Here is a 25402-nt window from a genome sequence, read left to right on the forward strand (position 1 = left end):
GCTGTATCTGTGGGGTATGGATGTGTTTGAAAGAGATTAGTAAATACTAGGGCTGTCAAGATTAGTTGAATTAATCCTAATTAACGCAGAGCCATGACTAGTGCGTTGATTTTTTAAATATATCATGCTTATTTGTCCCTTTCAACACACTCTTGTTAACCCCTTGCAGCATCTCCCTGCAGCCACAGTGATAAATTAAAAAGTCCACTACTGAACCTTAATGTCTCATCTCACTTTAAAGGGATATTTCTGTTTTTTTTTTTTTTTTTAAGTAAAGGTAGTAGAAGGCACTTGGTAATAGCAGCAGCATTAGCCTTCAGACACTTTCGTGTTTGTTGCCCCTTTAGAGGGGGGCCGGGAAGCTAGTCTATAAAGTGATACAGATGGGTGCAGTTGCTCTACAAGATTCAGCGAGTTTTGGCTCAAATTTGGCTCAAATGTACTCTACATTGAAACATGTACACATGTATTATTTGGCACTATTTTGAGTTGCAACTTTAAGTGATTCCCCCTAAGTGTATTGTCTTCTAAAGATCAGTTGTTTTTGTCTGTGGCTCTTAAATAAATAAAATCTACATGATAAATGGAACACTTCATTTTTTTGATATAGCTTACATTTAACAAACAGAAAACAGGATGAAACAGTCCCTTGCACTGGTTGATGTTTAAAATATCCAGTGCATGTGAAAGTTTAGCATGTTATTGCACATTTTTGCTCCTCTATAATGACCTCAGTCACACATCCAATAGGGAAAACCAGGCGTATTTTCTGAGGCCTCATGAAGGTCAGTGGGTAAATATATTTTATTTCAAACCTAAATTCTTATTTTTATTGTCAGTGTTTTTTACATTCTGCACATGTTGGAGTGAGTTTCGATTTGGTCCTGTCTCCCCCCCTGACTATGGGAATCTAATGAAAACAATGCATTTCTGTGTTTTTTGCAGGTGTTCGTACAGAGCAGGATCTTTATGCACGACTTATCGACTCCGTCACTAAACAGGTTGGTAAACTTTTTCCCCCTTGGCAATGAAAGTCAGATTTCAACTGATTCTGCATGAAACTAAATCTGTCCCATTACACCTCATTTCCTCCTCTCAGCCCATATCGTACGAGGGACAAAACAAGAACCCAGAAATGTGCAGAGTTCTGCTCACACACGAGGTTATGTGCAGGTGAGTCTTAAACACACAGTCAAACACCCAGAGGGCTGAAATCCAAACATCCATCACTCTCTCGCACTCAGCTTCGACTCAGTCGGCCTGAAATGTGGTTTTAGGACGACGCTCGGGGCTCTGCTTTTCTTAAAAATTACACTGTGGTTGTAGAGAGAGTCTAGCCTGTCTGTCATCATCCTTGTAACCGTGGTAACCCCCCGCTGGTTTCTGCTGTAACGCAGCATGTCTTCGGCCGGCTCCTGTTTCCTCCTGGAGCGTCTCTGCAGATTCTTTAGGGAAATAATCCACTCATGAAAATGTGACTCCAGCTCTGCTGTTTGGAAAAATCGTCAACATGTGATGAAAAGCATATTTTTTTATTTCATGATTGATACGGCCATTTTTATAACAGCAGAGTGAGTTTAAAGGGTCTGGTTATCACAGAGGGACTGGAGAGTTTGGGTTCATAAATGAAGTTCCGGAAAAAAGTTTTACTTTTAGATACCACAAGTTTCCAAACTATTCCGTTTCTGCTATTTTACTAATCTCTTTTATGAAAAAGTACTCAAACTCAAAACGTCACCAACATTTTTGGAAATTTGTGCCCCTGAATCTACCTTGATTTTGTTGCTAGTACATGCACCTCTCAGTGGAATGTTTGTTAGCTTAGTGCTAATAAACAATAGAAATTACTATTAATGGGCTAACAGATTTAGCATTGGCTTTGTGCTGATTTTAACTTAAGAAACAATCAATTTCCCATGACAAAACTAAGTTAAATAGATGATTTAATTCCTAACTTGGGTCTGCACTGCAGTGCTGTCACCTCACAGTAGGAACGATCCTGGTTTGAATCCACATTGGACAGGGCCTTTCCCTGTGGAGTCTGCATGGTTCTCTCCAGGTACTCCGGCTTCCTCCCAATGTTCAAGACATGCATGTTAGCTTAATATTGGCTCTGAATTGCCCGCACATGTGAGTATGACTGGTTGTTTGTATGTGCCAGCCCTGTGAATGACAGGGGACCAGTCCAGGGTGTGCCTGTTCCATCACTCAGTGAGCGCTGGGACCAGATAAGATTCATGCATCAGGCTCATGATTTGTACCTTAAACCAGTGCACTGAAGACTGCAGCCTCTGTATATGGACACCTGCTTTACTAACTGAGCCAAGCTGGTGCCCAAATAGACGATTTCTTAAGTTAAAAGAATGAAGTTAGTCTCTTAGTGGCTAGTCTGTGTCACTGGACATTACTGCTTTCTTTCTTTTGTTGATTAATGTTTGGTACGGCTCTCAGATGTCTTACATTCACCATCTGCATGCAGAAACTTAAGCACTGCGAAATAAGGGTGTAAATTATCCAAACATATTAGAGATATTTGTGTGATGGAGATCTTGTGCAGGAGTTTGCCTGCATATTTGAACATTAAAACCAGGAATCTAACCAATGTTGGCTCCTGATCATTTATATCTTTGTTGCAGTCATGTCCAAATAGATGTAATGATATTGTTCATTTTACTTATTTTGTTTTGGAGTCTAAAATCAGTTGTTGTGACAACCTTAGCTCTGGATGGAGAAGCTGGTCTGGAAGTGGGGCAGTGACCCAGCATTGGAGGGCAGGATTGGGGGCTGGGACCAGGGGAGTGGGGCTCCAAACAGAGTCGGGGTTCGCCATTGTGTAGCCAGCAGATGCCCGAATGTGACTCACAGCTGGCTAATAACAGAGCCGAGGAGGCAGAGGGCAAGCGTCACAGCTGGGGAGTGAGGCCGTCTGACAGGGGGGCGGAGGGGGGCAGGGCAGGGCCAAGCTGGGACACGAGAGGGGTGAGGCGAGGTGTAGGGGTGGCAGATGGCTAGGGGTGGGGGCACTTTTGTTATGCAGTGAAGGGGACTTTAAGTGGGGGGAGCGGCCAGCAGGCTCCTCGGACAGGACTGCTGACGAATGGTAGGATGTTGTGGGACAGTGTGTGAGCGTGGGGGTTGAGTTTGATTTCGAAATCAATGTGACAGATTGCCTGGCTGGCTTTTCACTTGTGAATGGTCTCTCACTGTTTGTAGGGTGTGTTGTTGTACCTTTTCTTCCTCTTTTATTCTTTTGTGTCTTCCTCCCCTCCCCTCTCATGCCTCCTTTGTGTGCTGCTGGATCTCCGCCGACCGTGGAGCAGAGCAGTCTGGGCCTGTGGGTGAAGACCGGCCAGACCAAAGACACCTCCTCCTGTTTAATTTTATTTATTCATCCACTGACTTTTTTCTCCTCTTCTCTCATTTTCTCCCTCTCAGTCGCTGCTGTGAGAAGAAAAGTTGCGGCAACCGGAATGAGACGCCATCTGACCCCGTCATCATTGACAGGTAATGAGGTCAAACTCCGGCCTACACATTGTCCATCGACTCAAACAAACGGCCCTTCCAACAATAAAAGCTCAGCTCTTTGCATCTTGACTACACAGCAACAAAGACATAGAGAGAGTGACTTCATCTTGTTGATCAGCTGTTGCATTTCTGGCCAAAAAGAGCAGCGACAAAGCAAAGTTTGAGTTATAGCTCAAACATCGCAGAAGGTGATTGGATGAACATTTTGTGTTTCACATTCATAACAGGCCTATCAGAGCAACAGAACATATGGTGTAGTATGCATGTGCCGAATAAACTCAACCATTAACATTGTTCACTATCAGTGGAGTCAGCTGGTAAAGAAAACTCTTGCTGAAGTTGGTCAGGAGAAAAGCAAAAACATCTTTTCCACCAAGATGAGCTTCAGTGCACTTCTTTGATCTTCTTTTCATAATTTAAGAAATAAAACTGCCACTGTAACTGCATTCATGCTAATCTCATCGCCGACCGCCATTTTTAACAGCCTTATTCTCCTTAAATGAGGCTGATTGGTGAAGTTATTCCCTCACCAGAGCACACTTCACAATCTGGCCAATCATTTGAGACGTCATATCTATCAGAACGGAAACACACTAAAACTTTCTGAATTAACTCAGGTTAAACTTCCATTTAGGGTTAGGACACCAGAAGTTAAAAACCTGATCTCGTCCCCCATGAAAACACTCTAACAGCAAGCGTTAGCTGCATAACCTACGTAGATAATGGAGCTACGTAGCTGACATAGCTATGTAGCTATAGTAAAGCTCACAAAGCAGCTGCATAAGCTATCTACATTAACTATGCTAGGTTAGCTTTACCTACATTTGCTATAGCAAAGGTTGCTTAAGCTTGCTTAGTAATATATAAAAGATCTACGTAGCCAACGTAGCTAAAGCTATCTCTGTAGCTTATGCCATGAATGCTGACAAGTGTTAGAGTGTTTTCATGGAGGATGAGCTTTTTCCTGTATGCGGACTGTTTACTCATAGTTAATGTAGCTGCGTAGCTACATAATCTACATAGCTACATTAGCTTTAGCATATTCAGTGTTACATTATTGTTAGTATGAATGGTGTGGAATTATGTGGTGTTGGTCCCAGCCAGGGTCTTCTGTAGACTTGTCTGCAGGCTTCTCCCCCACACCAGTGGGGTTAATCCAGATGTCAGCCAATCAGAGAGAGGCTTAGTCCCATTTCTACACCTCGTTCTTGAGTGCCCCCTTGAAACAAAGTGATACAGTCTTCCCCTATGAAATTGGACATTTCTACTCTAAGCATTTTTAAAAATGCTTGTTCAAAGTCCGTATGACTATAATACATTGATCAATATTAAATTATGATATTAGATGGTAAATTTCCAATTTTTTTTTTTTTTTTTACATTACTGACATTTGTGGAGTTTTTTATTAGCCATCTTGAGCAAGGCCTTCTGGGAGATTCCCTATTACACTGTTTGGAGTTTGCCTTTGGAAAACCTCAGTTTAAGGTCCCTGTATGCCTGGTGCTTCACCCTACCACATCCATTCCTACAGAAATCAGGACACCCGACCCTAGATGTGAATGCACAACACATGGGGGAAGGGCTAAGTTGTAGGGGCAAGGGGTGTGTTGGGATTGAGCCAAAAGATTTTACATCAATGCCACTTTGCCAAAAATGATATGTTCTAGTAGCAGACTGACCATCATAGATGTTGTTGTGTTTGACATATTCATGCAACATAAAGATTTGTAAAGTCAAGTGGCAAGCCTTATTGGCTTCATTTTTGGTTGATAAATGAAGCCAAAGCAGAAGTGAAAAAGACTGCAGCTCCTGCAAAGCCAGTGAACCCCCCATGTTAAAATGCAAAATTTTGATGCAAAAACAAACATGTTTACAGCCTGGTTCAAAAGCTGATTTTGCTCTCATTAGCTCAGCTTATTGGAGTTTTGAATAATGAGGGGCACAGCTGAGTTGACTGACAGGTGGGCGTGATGTAGATGTTTGCCAGAAGGCTCAAGGCCTGTCTCAGCTCCTCCTCTTTGTATCTTTCTAGATTGATTAAAAGTTGGATGAGGTTTGCATTACCAATGTGGTCACTGTCATCACGGGCTTCATAACAGCCCTTTACAAACTGGTTACAGAAACTACGTCCATATTTTATACAGCCCAGCGCCTGCAATATAAAGTATCTGTGTCCATGTGGGCCCTCCATATGTTTCTTCTTCTCTTTCTGTTCATCTGTTGATCTTTTTTCGGCCTGCTGGGATCTGTTTCACTTTGGTCACTGACTACAATGCACCTGAAACCTTCCCAAAGTGTAGATTTCCACTTATCAGAAGCATGTGGATCTTTTATCCCAGAGCAGACGGGGCCACATATGTAGTAAATGTTCACTCTGACAGCCAGTTATCATCGGGCTTAAAGGCGGATGACCACCGCCATAATCGGCGTGTGTGAGGGCCTTCACGTCCGAGGGATTTGGGAGGTCTTGCGCTGTCTGCCTGGCATTAACCAGTGTGATAAATGCTCATAAGCAGACCGCATGTGAAATATTTTCTCTGTGATGTCATGGACGCAACCTTCATCTCCTCCTTCCTTCTGATGGTCTGTCTAGAAAATGCTCGCTTCATATACGTCAAGGACCCTTTTCTCTCCCCTCCTCAGTTCGAGCTGGCTGCCTGTTGACAGTATGTCTCAGAGGATCTCTGCTGAAGATAGTTTTCTTATAACGGAAAAATCAGGCTGTTGTCTTTTGAAATTTTTCCCAGAATACCTTGGAGCAGCTGTTTTTCTCATTTACTGTAGCACATTACTTTCCCAATAACCCCCTCGGCGCTGCTTTCATACTTCCTCCTAACATGGCCAAACCTCTGCCAAATTTGTTTGGGAGAGTAAGAGCGATCCATATCTTCTTTTTGTGTTTGTGTGCAGCTCGGAGGATTGATTTAAATGGAATCATTGACCTACTGTACTCTCTAATCACAGCGGGCAGATCCTGTCCTGATGGGGCTTCTCCCTCTTGACTGGTCTGCCAAATCCTCTCCTCTGGGAGTAGCCTATTAGCGCATAGCTAATTTCTGATAAGCCAGTGAATTTTGTGTTGGCCTCTGCCCTTTACACCAACTTCTGTGCAGTCTCTTCTCTGCTCAGTGAAAAAGTAAAAAGATCGGCAGGGCATGCAGCATGTTTGTTTAGAGCGTGTATTTCTGTGCAGAGCTATAGTTTAACGTGAGTGTGTGCATGTTTATTTATGTATGTATATGAATGTATGTGCCATTTCTCTGTGTCTCTGTGACCCCTGATCTGACCTTTTTTCCCCTAGTCACTGCACAGCTTTTAAATTATTCATGTGTGTATGTGCAGGCAGTGTGTGTGTAGGAGACGGTCTGTTTCTGTGGCTCCAGTAATCAGCCTCCTGCTCCCAGCCCCAACACCTGTTCTCCAATTAACATGCAGCGAGCTGGGGCCCACTCGCTCCTCTTGCTTTCTACCCCCTTTTATTTCCTCCTTTTCTCCTTATGCTCCCATCCTCTCTTTCTTATGGCGGCCCTAGAGGTCAACTGCAAAATCATTTCACACAACACAACAAACATCACTCTAATCACTAAAAACAATTCTCTTTACTTGAAAAACAAAAAATCATGCAATACAAAAATTATTTAGAGGGTTGCAAAAACATTGAATGACACACAAAACAATTAAAGGAAATGCACAAAACATTTCATGAAAAAAGGCATGGAAGGAATCAAGAAAAAAATCTGAGGAATCGCAAACATTTTTCCTGAAACAGAAAATGCATTTAAGAGAACAAAAAATAACATTTAAGGAATCACAAAAAAGAATTCATGAAACACTGATGATCTCTAAACAAGCCAAAAAAAAAGCATACAAGGAAATGCAAAAAAATTTAAAGAATGCATAAAACAATTTAAACAAAATAAGCAAAAAAAAAAAAAAAAAAAGCAAAAAAAAAAAGAAAAGAAAAAGAAAAAACCAACAACATTTTATGACACAAAAAGGTAAACAGGCAGGTAAGGACACACAAAGCCATTTCATGGAACTCAAAAAGTATGTAAGGAAACAAAATTACATGGAAGGACACACAAAACATGAAAGGAAACAAAAAACATGTAGTGAAACAATAAACATGGAAGGAAACAAAAACATGGAAGGAAACAAAAAACATGTAGTGAAACAAAAATATGGAAGGACACACAAAAATATGGAAGGAAACAAAAAAACATGGAAGAAAACAAAAACGTAATGAAAAAATAAACATGGAAGAAAACAAAAACATGGAAGGAAACATAAAAAACATAATGAAACACAAAAACATGAAAGAAAACAAACAACATGGAAAGAAACAAAAAAACATTTAATAAAACACAAAAACATGGAAGGGAACAAAAAACATGGAAAGAAACAAGAAAACATTTAATGAAACTCAAAATCATGGAAGGAAACAAAAAAACATTTCAAAAGACAACAAAAAAGTAATGAAAAAAATGAAAGGAAAGAAAACAAAATTTATGTAAAAACATGTAAGGAAGAAAACAAAAACACAAAACACGTGAAATAAAGCACAGGAGACATGTAAGGAAACACAAATATTAAAGTAACACACAACACATGTGAGGAAACACTGAAACTTAAAGGAGGCACAAAAATTATTCCATGAAACACAACAAATATAGGGAGGTCACACAAAACTTTGTAATGAAACGCAAAAACATATGAGGAAACACAAAAAGCATGTAATGAACACAAAAAATACATGTAAGGAAATTTTAAGGAAACAAAAGAATCAAACAAGGAAACAAAAAACATAAGAAAACACAAAAATCGTGTTTGAAAACATGAGAGACGTGTAAAATACATGTAAGGAAAAAAAATTAAGAAAACAAAAAACTTGGAAGGAAAACATTTTAGGATCGAGGCTCACAAAATGTAAGAAAGTGCAAGACATGCAGGAAACACTTATAGAAACATAAAACCTTAAGGAGGCAAAGAAATCATTCTAGGGAACACAAAAAATACATGTAAGGAAACACAAAAATGTAAGGAAATACAATAAACATTTCTGAAACAGAAAATATCCTGACACATAAAAAGTTAAGACAACCCAAAACATTGTAAGAATCCTCTTTCTATTCTTCTCATATGCTTTTCCACTCCTTGAAATGTTTTTAATGTCTCGTGAAATGTTTTTAGTGTTTTATTTCACAGAAGAGAATTGCATTGGTATGAGAAAAAGTTTTCTCTCTGATTTTCAGGTTTTTAGAGTAAAAGGCATCATAAGTCTGAGGTATTTTTGTGTTTAATGAAATGAGTTTGGGTTTCATTTATTGTTTTGTGCTTTATTTAAAGTTCTTGTGTTTCATTGAATATTTTTGTATGAATTTTTTCTTCTTTCAGTGAAATGTTTTTTTTGCAGTTGACCTTTAGGGCCACTTTACTTTGTTCCTTATTGCCTCCTATCTCTACTTCTGCTCTTCCTGACTCCTTCTTCTTCCTATCTTGCTTAATTCCCTGTCTCCACTTTCTTTTCCCTCCTTCTCCTCCACCACCAGCAGCAGCAGCAGAAGCCACAGCAGCAGCAGCTCCCGCCCCCTCCCTCCCTTTAGCCTGTCTAATTTTGCCATAATTAGGCAGTGTCATTAGGACACCTACCCAAGCACAAGGGAGTTTGCAATTCCCCAAACGTCCCAAACCCCCACTTTTCTAATCTCCTTTCCATATTGTTTCAGTTTTCTCTCCCCCTTCTCCTCCTCCTGCTGCTGCTGCTGGCTGCTGCACCCTCCTCCCTCCTCTTCTTCTTCTCCCTAATCCTGATTTGAGTGAAAGCGGAGAGGAGATCACAGCTGATCCACAGGGAGGGGTGAGGGGATGGAGAGGGGTGGAGGGGCAGAGGGATGAAGAGGGGCAAGGGCATTTGGTGACAAAGAGATGACTCTTGTGGGGAAGGATGATCTAACGCTCGCCGCCTGCTGTGTCTAATAGTTTTACAATGATCTACTCTTAACTTGGGTGAACTGCCACTCTCACGGAGCTCTCAGGTCTGATGTGACTCCTCTATTTGTGAATGATGGAGGGGCTCCCTCACTGATTGATCAATAGAGATTGATTCCTGAGGCTCATCACTGTAAATCTACTTTAAGTCTCTAAAGTCATGCAGTCAGTGCTTTTACAGCTTTTTAATTTTGTTTTTATATTTTCTCTTGATAATTTTGCGTCACTGGAGACTTTTTCCTTGACATTTATAGCTGACTAGCTGTCATTTGCCTCAGCTAGACTCTGACCACATCATGACCTCCATTACAGACAAGTTGTTGATCATAATGAATGAAATAGTAATAAATTTACTCTCTTTCTTTGTCTACACATGGACAGATTTACTCAGTGATGGTCAAGATGGGTTTCATGTGTACATCGATCATAGCCACAGTTCTTTTAATTACCACTACAGTGTTTAAAGTGTAATCTTTTCTAAAATTTAATTTTATGACTAAGGGTGTTTTTCCATTAGGCGTAACGGTGTCCCACCATGCTTGCACCTGTCTCACTAGTCGTACATGTAATTAGTTTGCAAATCCACCAAGAAGAAGAAAGAAGAAGCAACCATGTCAGATCAGCATTTTTATTCCTCTTGCAAACAATGGAGTCCATCCTGCAGGCTACAAGCAACAGGTGTTTTTATTTATGTAATTCTTTTTAGATTTTTGGTCGTCTTTGCTGCATGGTTTCAACAGTTTTTAAAGAGACATTTAGATTGCACTTTACAGCTCTACCTGCTGACAGGTGCCCTGTATACAGGCGCAGCTGCATTCACATCTCTTGTGCTTAAGTCCTCATGCATAGTGCCCAAAACCACCTCTACAAGTCAGTGTTGAATTTAAAAGTTATTTTAGTTTTAGTTTTCATCTTTAGATCAAAATTTTCTTTCTATTGTTTGTCACACTTTAGTAATTTTTTATGTTTTTAATCTTAGTTGACAAAAACTCAAAAACATCTGAGTCCAGTTTTAGTCCATAAAAAGTCCTTTTAATCACAACATTCATTCTAGTTGCCCAAATCTGGTGCAAATCTTGTCTGTTCTGCACTTTGCAAAACCTGGAATCTCTGCAGAAGGCCTACAGACAGGATGTGTTTTGGCAAATTTACCCACAGTGGAGAAATAACACAACAAAATCAAAATTACATTTTAGTCTCCATTATGTAACTAAACTTAGTTTTTCATGAGTTTTTGTCATCAGAGATCTATTTTTAGATAGTCTTAGTGTTCCAAGTGGAAAGAAGGTAGTTGGTACTGGTCATAGTTTAAGTCGACAAAATTAACACTGCTACAAGCAACACCAAGTGAGTTTGTACACTTGGGTTCAGACTGTCCAAATAAACCAGACTTTTGTGTCCCTAATGTGAAACCACCCTAACAATCTGAATTACAAGACTGTAACACCTAACCTCCAATTTTTCACATACAACGGCTGCGCCGCAAACCGCACTGTGGAGCTAATCGCACCCTCTCTAGTCAATCAGAGCAGTTCCACTGCCCACTCTCTGGTCTGACTCAGAAGCACCACTTTGTCTTCGCTTCATCGTAGATATGCTGCAGGTCTAATACAACACAATGCACAGACTCCTGATCATGAATCATCACTGTATCAACATCACATCTCATCCTGCAGCACAAGCAAAAGGTCACCAGGAGGTCACTGGGTCACAGAGCTAGGGTGTCACGATTGATGAGTTGAAGTTGACTTTTGAGGTGGAAAACAACTGAATTTTACATAAAGCTACATATCTTTGGTAGCAAACATAAACCTTTTGATTTTACAATGTACTCACCCATGGTGGAGGCAGAAATGATCATGGAATCGTGTCTGAGCGAATGGCAAACCAACCCCAGGGAGGCAAAATAATTGGCCGTTTGCATACTCTTCCCACATGAACTCGAGTTATGCAGCGCTCTAGACGTGCAAAGTTACTCGCCTTCAGTTGGAGCAAAACTGCAGTGCTGCAGAGCACGGCGCAGCCAGTGTATGTGGAAATTATGGGTAAAGCATGCAGCAGCACATTTAACAAAGTTAAAGACCTTAAACACAGAGTAATACAAACTGAGAGGAAGAAAAAAAAATGCCTATGTTTTTGAAGATCCTTTAGGTCTGCCGTGTTTTGTTTTTGCAACCCATGCTTCATTGGCTACGGTAGCTGGTTTGTTTCAAAAAAGCCCAGCTCCAACAGTTAGGTCAGATTAAGGTTGGTTCATGTTCTTACTTTTCAAGAACCACAGCAGAGTCTGAACTAAAGCAGTCTCAGAACGATTCTTCAGTTCATTTCACAGCTTTCACACCGGCACCAATTGAACCAAACCAACTCGGCAGATGGACTCTGGCTGTTGCGACCCAACCAGGTTAGGTTTGTTTTTTCTAGAAATAGCAGGTTTATAATTCTGGTATATCCAGTTTGCTCTCTGTAATTGCAGTCATTTTTCTATGAAAATGTTCTCAAACACCTTATGATTTAAGAGTAAGAATTAAAAAGATATTGAATCCATTCATTTGTCTATTACCAGAAAACTAATTGACAAAAATCTGATCATTGATTGACTGTAGGGGTCATTTATCAAGCTGAAGGAGAACTGTTTGCAGGTCCCAGCTGCTTTAAACTGACTCCTCTGCTTTATTCTGGAGATTTAACACAAAAGAAGTTAATCAAAGATTAAAAACAGAATCAGCCTGATGTATAATACGGGTATTTTCCCCAGTCTTGTTTACTCCTACCTAAAGCTTGTCTTCTCTCAGCCGTTCTCAGTCTTAACCCCAGCAGATCTGTTAATGGGTGGATTATTGCCACGCTGACCTCTGGCCCCTGAAAAAACTATATTGGTTCTGGGCCAAAGCTGGCCCCTGTATTTATGAGTGAACCATGGCTTTACAATGGAGACAAGCAGATGTCAGTATTAGTATCAGACTGTTTGCTCCAAGACGTTGGGGGGTCACTTTTCTCAGTGCTTTTATATTTGGCTAAGAAGGAGGGATCAATAGGCGGTCATAAGGAGCCGCTGTGTGTGAGTGGAGGGATCCATCGTGAGGCCTGTGAAGAAGGGGGTGGGGGGGGTCAGGAGGAGGGGTGATCAATGGCAAGCACTATCTCACTAATTGATCGTGTTTCCAAGAGGGGTCTTTTTTAACAAGCGGGCGCTCAGAGAAAAGAGGAATAATCAATAGGAATTTTCCAATCTCGTCAATATGACTCCTCCCTCCTCCGGACTCTAAATGAGCTCAAAGACTCACACATTCTCTTACATTTCAGGATTTTATCTTAAAGTCAGACCCAAAGATGTGTCCGCCCATCTAAGGATGAACTAATCCAGAAGTTTGGTGCAAATTTCACCACAAGAGTTGATGGTTGCACTCCAGGAACAGTGCTGAGTTGTCCCTCAACTTCAGATGCTCCAAGAGGAATCCATTACTCTTAATCTCAGGTTGTGGGCTGTATTGATCTGTTTGTAGTCCTCGTTCTAGTTATGTGCATGTAGCACAGCTTTGTTTCCAACTAGTCAGTGCACAGATTTGTGTTTTTTTTCCTGCCCTGATCGATGTGCAGTGGTAGCTTCTGTTTCAGACTCAGTAAATGTTTATTTTGTGGTCATTATTCCTAATTTACTCATCGTAATTTCAACCCTTTAATTTTTTTTTTTTTCTGTTAGAGACATCCTATAGCTACAGAAGCCCTGAGTGGACATGCACTCCATTTTTCTCTGCTAACATTTAGACTGTTTCCTTGGGAGCTGGACTGTGGTTTTTTCATTTGAATAGATTTATTTTGTCCATTTTTGAGACTCTGCTCGTTTTCCTGGTCACAGGATCATTCCTTGACATCTAGAAAACACAACAATAGTCAGACAGTGGCACAACATTACCCACACCATTTCTTGGTTCTGTTGTTGCAGCACTGGAGATACCAGATGAGTGAGTTAAAGTCGAATGAAATCATTCATTATCACAGGAAACCCCAGCAAATTAAATGTATGGATGTTAGTGATGGAGTTCACTGTGAGAATTGGTGTCCATTCATTCAGTAGAGCATTCATGTGGTCAGGCACTAATGTTGGATGAGAAGGCCTGGCTCATAATCTCTGTTCCAGTTCATCCCAAAGGGTTCTGTCCTTATAGTCCTTGCTTTGAGCCCTGGGGTACAGTGATGTTGGAATAGAAACGGGCCGTCCCCAAACTGTTGCTACAAAGTTGGAAGCATAGCATTATCCAAAATTCCTTGGTATGCTGAAGCATGTAGTTAATCAGTCTAGCCCAAACCCTAAAAATCAGCCCCATACTATTATCCCTCCTCCACCAAACTTCACAGTTGGCACAGTGCAGTCAAGTATGGAACATTCTCCCAGGGTCCACCAAACCCAGACTCGTGCATCTGACTGCCAAACAGAGAAGTGTGATTCCTCACCGCACAGAAAACATTTCCACCGCTCCACATGATGACCCCACTGGGATTTATGTGGTCTTCTGCTTCATGGATGAGCTGCTGTTGTTCCTAAATGCTTCCACTTTCTAGTATTATCACTTAAGGTTGACTCTGGGCTATCCAGCAGGGTATTGTGGCAAACCATCATAGTACCACACTTAAATTCACTAAGCAATTCAGAATGACCCACTTTGTATCACAAATGTTTGCAAATGGAGACTGCATGGCTAGGTGCTTGATTTTATACGCCTGTGGCAACAGGTTTGATTGAAACACCTGAATCAAATAATTAACAGGTGTGTCCATATACTTTTGTCCAGATAGTGTAACTTCTCCAGTGATGGCAGAACAGAAACAACTGCAACCTGCTTCTGCACTGCTGAGGAGTTGACAGCAATGGTAGAATACAATTTGGACCGTTTGATTTCTACAGAACTCTTTTATTAATACAGTTTAGGTACATATAATAACTCTCGGCTACATTACCATCACTTATTATTTCAATCAGAATCAGGATGTGAAGAACTGATTAGTAGAAAATCAGAGAAAACAACATATCCTTACAAATAAAAATAAATAATTCACAATTCTTTTATAGGATTTGAGTACTCAGTTATTGAAGCTACAGTAAAGCCCATCATTAATGGATGTGCTGCATGTCTGCTTAGGGCCTCCATATAAATCTACACATGTCCACAGATCCTCACGGTGCAGAGCAGTAAAACTATATCCTTTTTTATAGTTCTTTACGGATTAACACTGTCTGGACAGTTTGACAATAAACTATTCAGACGTCATTTGTTGCTGTATGTAAATGTCTCTGAGCGCCGCTCTGACCATCTGTTTCTGTGTCCCTCCATCCACCTGCTCGTACCCGCTCGTCTTAAACAAATTTGTAAAGAAATAACCCGCTGTGGGCCGCTTCCCTCCGTGTTCCTGGACGTCTTCTTCTACCTGTTCATTCTCCAGGTCAGATACTTTCTCCCCCTTCTGTTAATGGAGGGGAACTGCCTCCTCCTCCCACTTCAGCTTCAACAGAAAAGAAAATAAAAAGTCTTTGGGAAAAGAACATGAAACTTGCAGCCAAAGAATAAATGCAGTAACTTTTGTTGGACTGTGTCAGAGGTTGAATTCCTCCCCTCTCCCAGAAGCATACTCATGCACTGCAGCCAAGTGGCCCTGTTAGGTCAGAGTGTAGCAGAGTTTTATGTGTGAGACGACAATGAGATTGTTTCTCAGACTCCCAACATGTCCCACTCTCCTTGGGCTGTAAACCAAAATTCAGCAGCTGCTTTGGTTAGCATTTACACAGTGAGTCTGTGCTACTTTGCTCTCTTTAAAAAGATACCCTGTAGAAAAGTCTAAAAATGGGAGAAAATTATGAAGAAAATGCAAATTTGGTTTTTAATTTTCCTTCTGTCACAAACATTTTCCTCAGCGGGGAAAGACAGAAACAGACGGCTCCTCAGTACAGGGCAAAAAATCCACCAGCATTCATGGGTCAAGTCCAGGTAGACATCCCATTTTAAGACATTACAAGTTATAAAAACTAAAGCATGAATTGTTTTTAATGGGTAAAAAAGAGGCCACCGGTGCAAGAAAGCAACATTTTGCTTGTTAAATGTCCCAAAATCAGGGTTTATAACTCAAGAAATTTGAATATATTTTTCTTCCTGCATTAGCAGCTGTTTCTACACAATAAAAGAAATGTTGGCCTTACTGTTAAGACTTTATGTCTAAACAGATGGGCTGTTTCTCACCCATACAGACACAGTTGCTCTCCAATTATACTGATGAATAGAGACAACTGTATGGAGTCATTATTGGTATAAAATTCAAGAGCAACCTGCCTCTGATTATAAACTGCCCCCTTGTGCTTAGATTTTCTCTGTATGTATTCAGAGTGTCTGCATGAGCTCAAATCTTTAGTTGCTTGTTCGGATTTTTTCTCACATTAATTACGGGCCAATCAGACAAACTGAGGTAGCTCTGGTGTGCGGCAGGTATGCTATGGTTTATAAACAGTGGAGCTTGTTGGTGGATAAAACTCATGCTGAAATCAGTGGGGGAGAAGTGCAAGAACACTTTCTCTGCCAAGAAAAGCTTTCAGTGTGGCCCTTTGCTCTTATTTTTAATGAAGAAATGTGGTACAGTTCTGATCACACTGCCGCCAAACCAAAGCTACATCTAAGCTATATGCTACACCAGCAGCCGTGTAAAGCCACATTATGTAATAATGCTGCATTATGTAATAACCCTAACCATAGGACTGAGTGTTGGCTGCAAGGTATGCCCTACCCAACTACCTTGCCCTAACTCTAACCACTTAGTGGCTTATGCCTAAACCTAACCCCCCTTAAGGGCTCTAGACTAAACACCTACCCTACTACCTTGCCCTTACCCTAACCACTTAGTGGCTTAGAAAATGTGAAGTTATTTCGTGATGGATGGAAAATGTGTTCCGTTATTACATAATGCGGCACTACAGGTTGCTTCCAGGACAGCTAAACTCAACCAATAGCTGCTGTTCCTCAAATGACACTGATTGGATACATCTATTTGCAGACTTGGCTCAGTCATTTCAGATTGGAGCTTTACAAGATGGATTTACCTGATGACAGACATGAAGTCTGGCCAATCATTCTTTCATGTTGACTTTATATAGAGCTTTGATTAGGTCTAAACTGCTGACTATGCTCTGAGGGAGGCAGCCTTGCCTGTGAGCCTGCGCTGAGGGCAACAAAACCCAGTGCCTTTAAATTTACAGATCTGAGTACACATTTGCAAATAGTTTTGCAGCAATAATAGCTCCATTGGCACAAAGTATCCTTGAAAGCAAAGCTTCAATCTACAATCTAGAGAAGAAAAACAGAAACTTTAGAATAAATAAGAAGTCCAAAAATGAGAACTATTAATTCCAGATTAAAGTCCTATTCACCAGAACATCCTCCAGAATAATCCACAAACTACAGTAGTCCAAAAATACACAAAAAGTCATACATCTCACCTGCATTTTAAATCATAAAATAAGATGATAATCTGCTATTTCCAGGTGAATGTGGTAGGTAAATTGTCTGGTAAATATTCAATAATATCCTGCCTAAAACACACATAAGGCCTATTTTTGCATTTTTTTTGTCTTGAAATAAGATGTTTTTCTAGACTTCTTTGGTGAATGTGGTTTAAATTCAGTGTAAGATGACGAGAAATTCAACAAATATACCTGCCAAGACTGAAGTTTTTGCATTGTGTGGAGTTTGGAGTGGTTTGGGGGGATAGCCCCTAATCTGTGATCCTTTTATGGATAACTTCATATTTAAAAAGGTTTAAGTAGTTTCAAGTATTGAAATGGTTGTAGGAATTAAGTTTTTCAGTAATCTCAGCTGTTGCTCCAGTTGTTTTTTTATACCATTCAGACATCTAAAGATGCCATTTGGATAAAAATGGCGCAGCCAATCAGAACCCAGCATGAGCGCAGTATTGTTATAGTGTAGCTGTTCTGAACTTCACACCGGTGCCCTTCTTAATAAGAGTGCATAAATTACCTGTCTGTCAGCACGCATAACATGCACGCAGACAAAGTCAGACACAGCGGTCCCCTCAGTCCGCTGTCACAGGTCTCTCCCTGGTGGGCGAGCACTGTCCAGTCCCCCCAGACCCGCTGTCAGCGAGCCCCTTCAGGCAGAGGGTGGGGGTTGGGGGGTGTGGGGGGGCAGCCAGCGTGGCGACAGAGCCCTGAGGCTCCAGTGCACACCACGGCACACAGGCTGGACCACTGAGCAGCTGGCACCGGACCGCGGGGATGGCTCATCCCTGGGGGCAGCGAGAGAGGGAGACTGACACAAAGACAGACAGAGAGAGACGATGTGATGTGGAGAATATCAAATCTACTGACAGGTACTGTGAGAGGAGGCTCACTCACAGTTAAAACTCTCTCACACATGAGCATTTCTGGAAAATTTCAGGACAGTCTGGCTAGAATTTCCAAAGTTGCCCTTTCAACCATGAACCTCACGGCAAGAGATTTTTCACCCTCACACTAAAAGGGGACAAAATGATGAGGCAGGATGTTTAGTCCCCCGTGTAAAAACGACACGGCTGTCCTGTTTTAAAAGCTCCTTTACTTACCTAGCATGCCAGATAGACTGTTTCATAGATCCATTACATAGATAAATTTCAGATTCATCTGTGAAAGCTCCTAAGAGAGCGTTTGGCAGGACATGTTTATTATGAGCCAATCAGAGCAACAAGACAAAATGAGGTCAGCAGCATGCTCAGCTCCAGGACTACCCTGAGCTCTACAGGCCAACGCTGCCATAGACAAGCTTTCTGTGTGGCTCTTTGTTTAACAAATACATTTTTGCTCTTTATTTCAAACAGAAATGTGGTCCAGTTCTGATACTGCCACTATACTATCGCTACATTTGAGCTAATCACTGCACTAGCAGCAGCCATTGCTGTCAGCTTTCCGTTCGCCTCGTTCCCCTTAAATGACGCTGATTAGTCTGAACTGTGTTCACTTCTCTATAAATGTTGTAGATTGGAGCTTTGCAAGACGGACTTGCCTGATGACAGACATGGAGGCTGGCAAATCCATCTGCTTTGCAAAGTTGCTCCTTTACATGCATCCTCCTTTACCAGGCCACTGCAAGAGTCATCTAGTGCACCCTTCAGTGTCCAGCATATCCAACAAATCATTGCACACTAGTTGGAAGAGTCTGAAACAGCTGATTGATAAACTTATGAATCTAAATGAGTGAGTTTAACTTAGTTAAATAAAGAAGTCTGGCATTAGTTCATGCAGGACACAGAAGTCATACACCCAGCTGTGATCAGCTAACAGCCAGCTGATCCTAATTATCCCCTCCCAGCTTCCACAGCCAATCACAGCTCTTTTTCTTGTATTTAAATGTAATGTACTTCTCAGGCATTCCTGCTTGTATCAATGCTGATGAACCACACTACTTCTTCTTCTGCTGCTGCTGCTGCTGGCAAAGCTTAGCCTCCTCCACCCCAGCCTCCTCCTTGATAGCATAAAGCTTGTTGCACCCTCAGATTCAGATTCATGCTACTATAGATTAATTGCTTTAGAAGTAATTTGATTGAATTCAATACACATTGTCATAAATGTATCTATCCATATACAGCGTGCCTAGACATGCGCCCCATAGAAAGTTAAAGCATGTTGCTTTGCTAACCCAGGGAGCATCTTTTGTGCAGAGTCTTCCCTGCTGAGTTAAACTGTATATCCATTTTGCAAGAAAATGGTCAAATTTATGGCGAGAGTGTTATGGACTGAACTATAAATATTAACGTTTATAAAATGATTTTCTAATTTTGGATGGACATGAGCAGTCTACACAGTCTATGGATGCTTGCTCCTTAGAAGGATACAATTCCTGAATTGAGACACAGCTCAAAGGGGCAGAACCTGACACCATGGTGACATTTTTGCTTGTACGTCTATGCTATGTGTAAATTAAGAGAAAAAGACTTCCTACATTCATTCATAATTCACTTTAAGCACTCCAGAAGGAGCAGAATGAAGCAGAAGGCTTATCTTGTCCTGTCCACTCCAGCTTCCTCCCACCACTAGAAAACATGCTTTCTGGGTTAATTGGTGACTCTAAATTGGCTGTAGGTGTGAGTGTGAGCCTCTCGTTCAATAACAGCTGGGATAGGCTCTAGGCCCCTGCAACCCAAACGGGATAAGCGGTGTAAGATGGATGGAAAACTCTCTTCGCACCAAGATTTATCTCAATAAACATAAAAAAAAACAATGAGCAGAAAAGAGTTGCAGTCTGCTGTAAATAGAGGGACTTTTCCCAAATATATCCTGCTGTGTTTACTCATCAGCTCTTTCTGAATACTTGTAATTCTACTAGGAATTCGGCAGGAAGGGTCTGGATAAAGTCAGAGGTAAATTTGAATGTTTGTGTTCACTCATGCAGCTTATCCTCTAGGTTGTCAGAACATTTCAGGAGTTCTGTGCACATCTGATCGCAACTATAGACTGAAATGAGACTAAATCGTGAAGCTCATCGTTGTGTTCTCACATGAACCGAGAACATCCAGGACTCCAGCGCGCACAGGAAGTGTATAATGAGTGGTGGGTTATGAGCCCACTTTGTGTTTGGTCACCTTTGCTCGGCTTCAGCCGCTGTTAGCTGTTGTGGCTTGAACCCTGACATGAGGAGCCAGCCCGGTTTGTTTTCTTTGAGGGAGCCTACAGAGGAGGGGGTGGGGAAGCGGTCGGAAACAGAGAAGAGCCCAGAAATGTTTTGACAGGAAATGGGATTGGACTAGAAATGGGCTAATGGGGAGGAACAGCAGGGGACATTTAGAGTGGAGGGAGGGGGGAATTAGAAGTTTTGAGTTGCAGCTCAGTGGCGCTCTGAAAGGCCCCGCTCTCCTGGAGAAGCTGGGGCAAAGCATGCCATTTATCTGGCCTCTAATAGGGTTCACCTTTGGTGGAGTGGTGTAGAGATTAAGTAGGGGCACTTAGAGGATCAGAAGGGGGCAGATTAGTGTGATTTAGAGGGTCCTTACATCTAGAGTGAGTGAGCTGTACATGTGCGACTGCAGATATGACCATCTCTTGGTTTATTTCTCATGTCAGACTGCTGCTTTTGTCATTTATTTGTAAGGAGATCTAGTATCAGTGTAATCAGGATCTGTGGGTGGGTGTGGAGTCAGAGGCCAGCTATGGTGGTATTTAGGAACAAGGGTTGTTTTCTTTGGCTGGATGTTGCTGCTGTGGGTGGACCTTCAATGCTCTGACTGTTATCCTCTTCTTAAGTTTCACTAATGACTTAACAATGCCCCCTGCTGCTGGGACGGCCCCGGTGGCCACCTTGTTTGTTTGTTTGTCTGTTTACCTGGATGGACTTTAACCCTCTCTGGAGTTAGATTTCTGTTGAAATCCTCCACCCTTCCACTTCTTAAACTTTCCCAACACTAATATTTACAAGTGTGCTGTATTTCTTTAATGAAATTGGATTAAATCTCCCTTTTGGCTTATGCTAAGGCAACATTATTCCTACTGCAGAAAAAGCAGCAAGGCAGAAGATGTGTCACTCTCCTACAATGCATTCACATTTAAAAAAACTCTACTACACCTTAGTCATGAAAAAAATGCTCCAGAGCGTTAGATAGACTTTTGCACTGAATTTCAGCACAAAAAGCCAAAGTAAAGCAGAAATAGGCTGGAGTTTCTGGGGGTTTTTTTGGCTTATATTTTTGTTGTTTTTATGCCTTAATTTTAGAGAAAGGAAAGGCTCACAACATACTGTAACTGCTTGGCCGGCAAGCACCCAGCTCTTTAAGTGCTACAGATATGTTTTGTCCTGAAATGATATAAAAAGATGAATCATCTCCCTGAAGGTTAAGCAAAAATATGGCCATGTCCCCAACATGTTAGGTATTCCCACAAAGAAAACACTGTCCTCCCTGCTATCTAATTGGTCTAATCTACTAGCTTTACATGTGCAATGACACCTGTAGGTTTTACTGTTATACAGCTATAAGCTGACAAAGGAGAGGAGAGAAACGGAAACAGTGCATATACTTTGGAGATTTTTGTTTTGAAACTTATTCACTGAAAACAGCTCCGTTGCCCAAGTTGCCTCTCATTGCAGGGGTATATTTTGGCAACATTTTTGTACAACTAAAGGAGTTGGGGGCATATTGTCCATCTTTATGTAGAGTCAGAGGCTGAAACTTGCAGCACAAGAAGAAATCATAGTCAGCACCTGCAATAGAGGGGTGTTCTGGCTTCACTTTAGTACACCTTGTTCATCTTTATTTGCAGCCAATGTGCATTCCTTGTCATTAGCAAGAAATAAACAAGTCGAAGCAAAGCCAGAAATTATCTAACGGTTGCAATACTGCTAAACACTGTTGCATGTATGCATATTAATCTATGTTTCAAAGTGTGTTTAATGGTGAAATGATGAACACACCAACAAAAACAGAAGTATTGAACACTCCATTCTGGGAAATTCAGTGTTTTCATTCACCAAAAATTGAATGCAAACTCCAGCACACTTCCTAAATTGCACAAATGCATAGGCAACATTTGGAAAAATGGTTGGAACTGGCAAGAAGTGAGGTCAATCCTGCAATTAGAGGAGGTGGAGATGCATTGTCAGTCTTCGTTAGCAGCCAATGTGCTTTCTTCATCATCAGGAAAAAATAACAGCCAAACCAGAGAAGTGATTTCACATTTGCGATATCGCTAGGATCTTTTGCATGTATGCATATCAGTCTGTGTGTCAGAGTATGTGTGTAATGCTCTTGATGAATCTGTCAGTGCTGAGGGCAGGGGGTGATGTGACTGCTGACAGGCTCCCAGCAGGCCTGCTGAGAGCCCCAACAGAGTGCATGCCCTCGCTGCAGCCCCCCACCACCCGGCTCCCTCTCTCCTCTCCTTCTCGTCCACACATTTGCTGTGTATTATCCACGGACAGTAAATTAGAGCAGCCTGGACCTCTGAGTGATTCCATTCCCATCTCTTCACACGTTCTCCTCCTCTCTCTCTCTCTCTCTCCCTCCCTGCACCACCATTACCCACCTCACCTCCTCTCCTCGTCTGTCTGTCTGTCTGTCTCTGGATTTGATCTGTCTCCCTCTCTCTGTCTGTCATATCCTCCTTCAACCCTGTCAGATTTCTCTCCCCTTTCTGTCTCTCTCTTCTGTTAGACTTCTCATCCTGCGTTTCTTCTATTGTGTCACGCTACACGGCGCTCCCTCCCTTACACATCCCCTCCGCTCCCCTCCCTATACTTTCTTACAAGCAGGTCCCTGTTGTCTTGGCTTCACACATTTCTCTGCCGCTTCTCTCTCTCTCTCTCCTTCTCCCTCCTCTCTTTGCTTTTCTCCCCCCTCCCTCCTACCTTCTCCCTCTTTCTGGAAACAGATGTTGTTTGTCAGATCTTATCATTACTGGCTAATTAAGAAGACATCTCTTCTCCTTCTGTTGTTGCCTCTCTTTCCTCTCCTCTTCCTTGCCATCCTACAGTTATTGTTCTTCTCCAGGAAAGGTTCAGGTCGAGCTTTGATCACACGTGTTATCATTAAATCTGATTACAGGCTGATTGATTGAAAGGTGATTGAAAAAGTAAGATTAGGGCTGGACAATATGTCAAGATTTTAAGATTAATCAATATATTTTCAAATGGGTTATACTGTCAGTTGGTCGTATGTACTGTAAATGGAAATGTTGCCAGTGTTTTTCTAAAGTTTAGGCAGTATGTCAACAAAAAATGCCCATTATTTAAGGGCTTATCTGGGGGTATATTTATTGGCCACTCCAACCAATCATCCCCTGGATAATAGTTGTAGTGATGGGAATTTCATCTCTTTTTAGTGATTCAGATCATTTGGTTCCACTCAGCAAGAAGAGCCGGCTCTTTCGGCTCCCAAACGGCTCTTCCTTCGGGTACCAGTCATGCTCATTTGACCTGCCAGATTTAGCAGTATTATGACTTATGATTGATATTTGTGCTAGTATTTTAGTCCAACTATGCTTTAATTTTTTTTTTTTAATCAATGAAAATATCATGCTATTATTTTTTAAAATATACGGTCCCCCCGGTCAAATAAAATCTGCTCACTGCTCACTCTCTATGTTCGCCCTGTGGTTGACTGGCGACCAGCTCAGGGTGTACCTCTCCTCTCGTCCAATAACAGCTGGGATAGGCTCTGGCCCCCCATGACCCCCAACGGGATAAGTGGTATAGAAAATGGATGGCTGGAAGTACAAGGGTAGCAGATCACGCATAGCCTCGTAAATAAAGATATGCCAATGATATTGTCTACATGAGGTCAATAAAGGCCAACAAACTCAGTCATACAGAAGACAATGTTAAGCCAAGGTATGTAATGAACCTCAGTGAACAATGGCAGGACTACTCAAGAGCTGACTGGGCCCCTGAGCAATCCAATGATTGGACACTTCCCATGTGTGATTTATTGATGATATCAATGTGTGTTGGATCAGCAGCATTGGCACTAGCATCCTGGCTAACATTTACCTCATTCTGGAGCTGAAAAGTGTGCCTAGCTATTATTGGGTTCTGATTCTGATGTTCAAATTACGTATTCAGGCCACTTTTTAACTATTTATATCACTGTGTCTGCTCTTTTTTCACATTTGACCAATTTTTGCCACTTTTAACCATTTTTTTTCCCCATTTTTGGCCCCTTAGAATATTTTTGCAATTTTAACTCCATTTTTCTACTTTCCACCCATTTTTAACCCTTTTCTGCCATTCTTAACCCATTTTTGTCGCTTGTATGCTGTTTCTGCCTCTTTTAACCCATTCTTGCCACTCTGTAACTACTTTTCACAACATTTTCCTGCTTTTTTCCACTTGCCTCTTTTCACAATTATCTTATTATTTTAACCGTAATATTTTAGTTGCTCCTACTTTATTCCCCAGCATCCTGATGTTTGTGCACATCACGACTTAGCTGAAGTCTGACATTTCTTTACAAATGGTTTAGCCAATGCTCCTAGCCATGTTGTTAGCGTTACCAAAAAAAGTGAAAGAAAAGGAGTTTACATGTTGAAAAAAAGGATATATTGTACTACCGCATAAATAAAATAAATTGGTTACCACAGACTGACTTTACAATGGACCATGGTTTTGCTGACCTCAGTGGACCCTCTGTGTGGCTAGGCCCCAGAATGCTCGCCCCTTCATCCCCCCTTATGGGCGGCTTTGCCCCATGATATACAGTTTTCAAAGATTTAAGGCATTGAGAAGATGCATGCATATATAAAACATCACCATAATCAATCAGAGGCATACAAGTGGCAGAAACAAGCCCTTTCCTGGTAGTAAAAAAAAAAAATAAAATAAAAATAACAAATATTATTAATTCTTGTATAGAGCGTGTACCTCAGGCTACCCCCACAGAAGAGACTGCCATGGTTGGGCCACCCCAGTCATGAAAGTCTGGCTGCACCATTCACATAAATGTAGGTGAGCTTCTGTTTTGGTTGCGATGATATATGGTTTGATTTTTCTAGAATTATATCAAAGTTTATTGTGACAATGATTTGTTATATATTCACAGTAAAAATGATCCAGATTTAAATCACGTATGGTCTTCCAGTCTGATAATTCAGTGATATATAGATATGTTGGTCCATATGTACCAGCCCTACCGTCGTTGTTTTGCAGATGACCCTCTGCTTTGTTTGAAATCTCCTCGGCTGTAGGATATGCTCGTTTCTCCATTTGACAGTTGAGAGTATATTTGAATCCTCATCCCCCAGGAGGCGCAGAGCATGCTGGGAGAGGTGAGGCCACTGATGGGACTTCTATTCCCTGTCCTGGTTGTGAATTCATGTTCTCCAGACTCTGAATATCTCTCCATATCCATCTATTTGGCAGGCTGACCGCTGTCCCAT

The 25402-nt window shown here is 41.4% G+C and overlaps 1 protein-coding gene across 4 annotated transcripts in view; it reads left to right on the forward strand.

Annotated features, from left to right (window-relative positions):
* Positions 1–25402, forward strand: part of ebf2 (EBF transcription factor 2) — a 67156-nt gene that overhangs the window by 15465 nt on the left and 26289 nt on the right. For all 4 annotated transcript variants that reach the window (XM_041786594.1, XM_041786596.1, XM_041786595.1 and 1 more), the window contains exons 4-6: positions 946–1001; positions 1100–1173; positions 3436–3504. In XM_041786594.1, the coding sequence (XP_041642528.1) occupies positions 946–1001; positions 1100–1173; positions 3436–3504 (199 nt within the window). The remainder of the gene's footprint in view (positions 1–945; positions 1002–1099; positions 1174–3435; positions 3505–25402) is intronic.

The sequence above is a fragment of the Cheilinus undulatus genome, linkage group 5 (genome assembly GCF_018320785.1).
Source record: "Cheilinus undulatus linkage group 5, ASM1832078v1, whole genome shotgun sequence".
In the NCBI taxonomy this organism is placed as follows: Eukaryota; Metazoa; Chordata; class Actinopteri; order Labriformes; family Labridae; genus Cheilinus; species Cheilinus undulatus.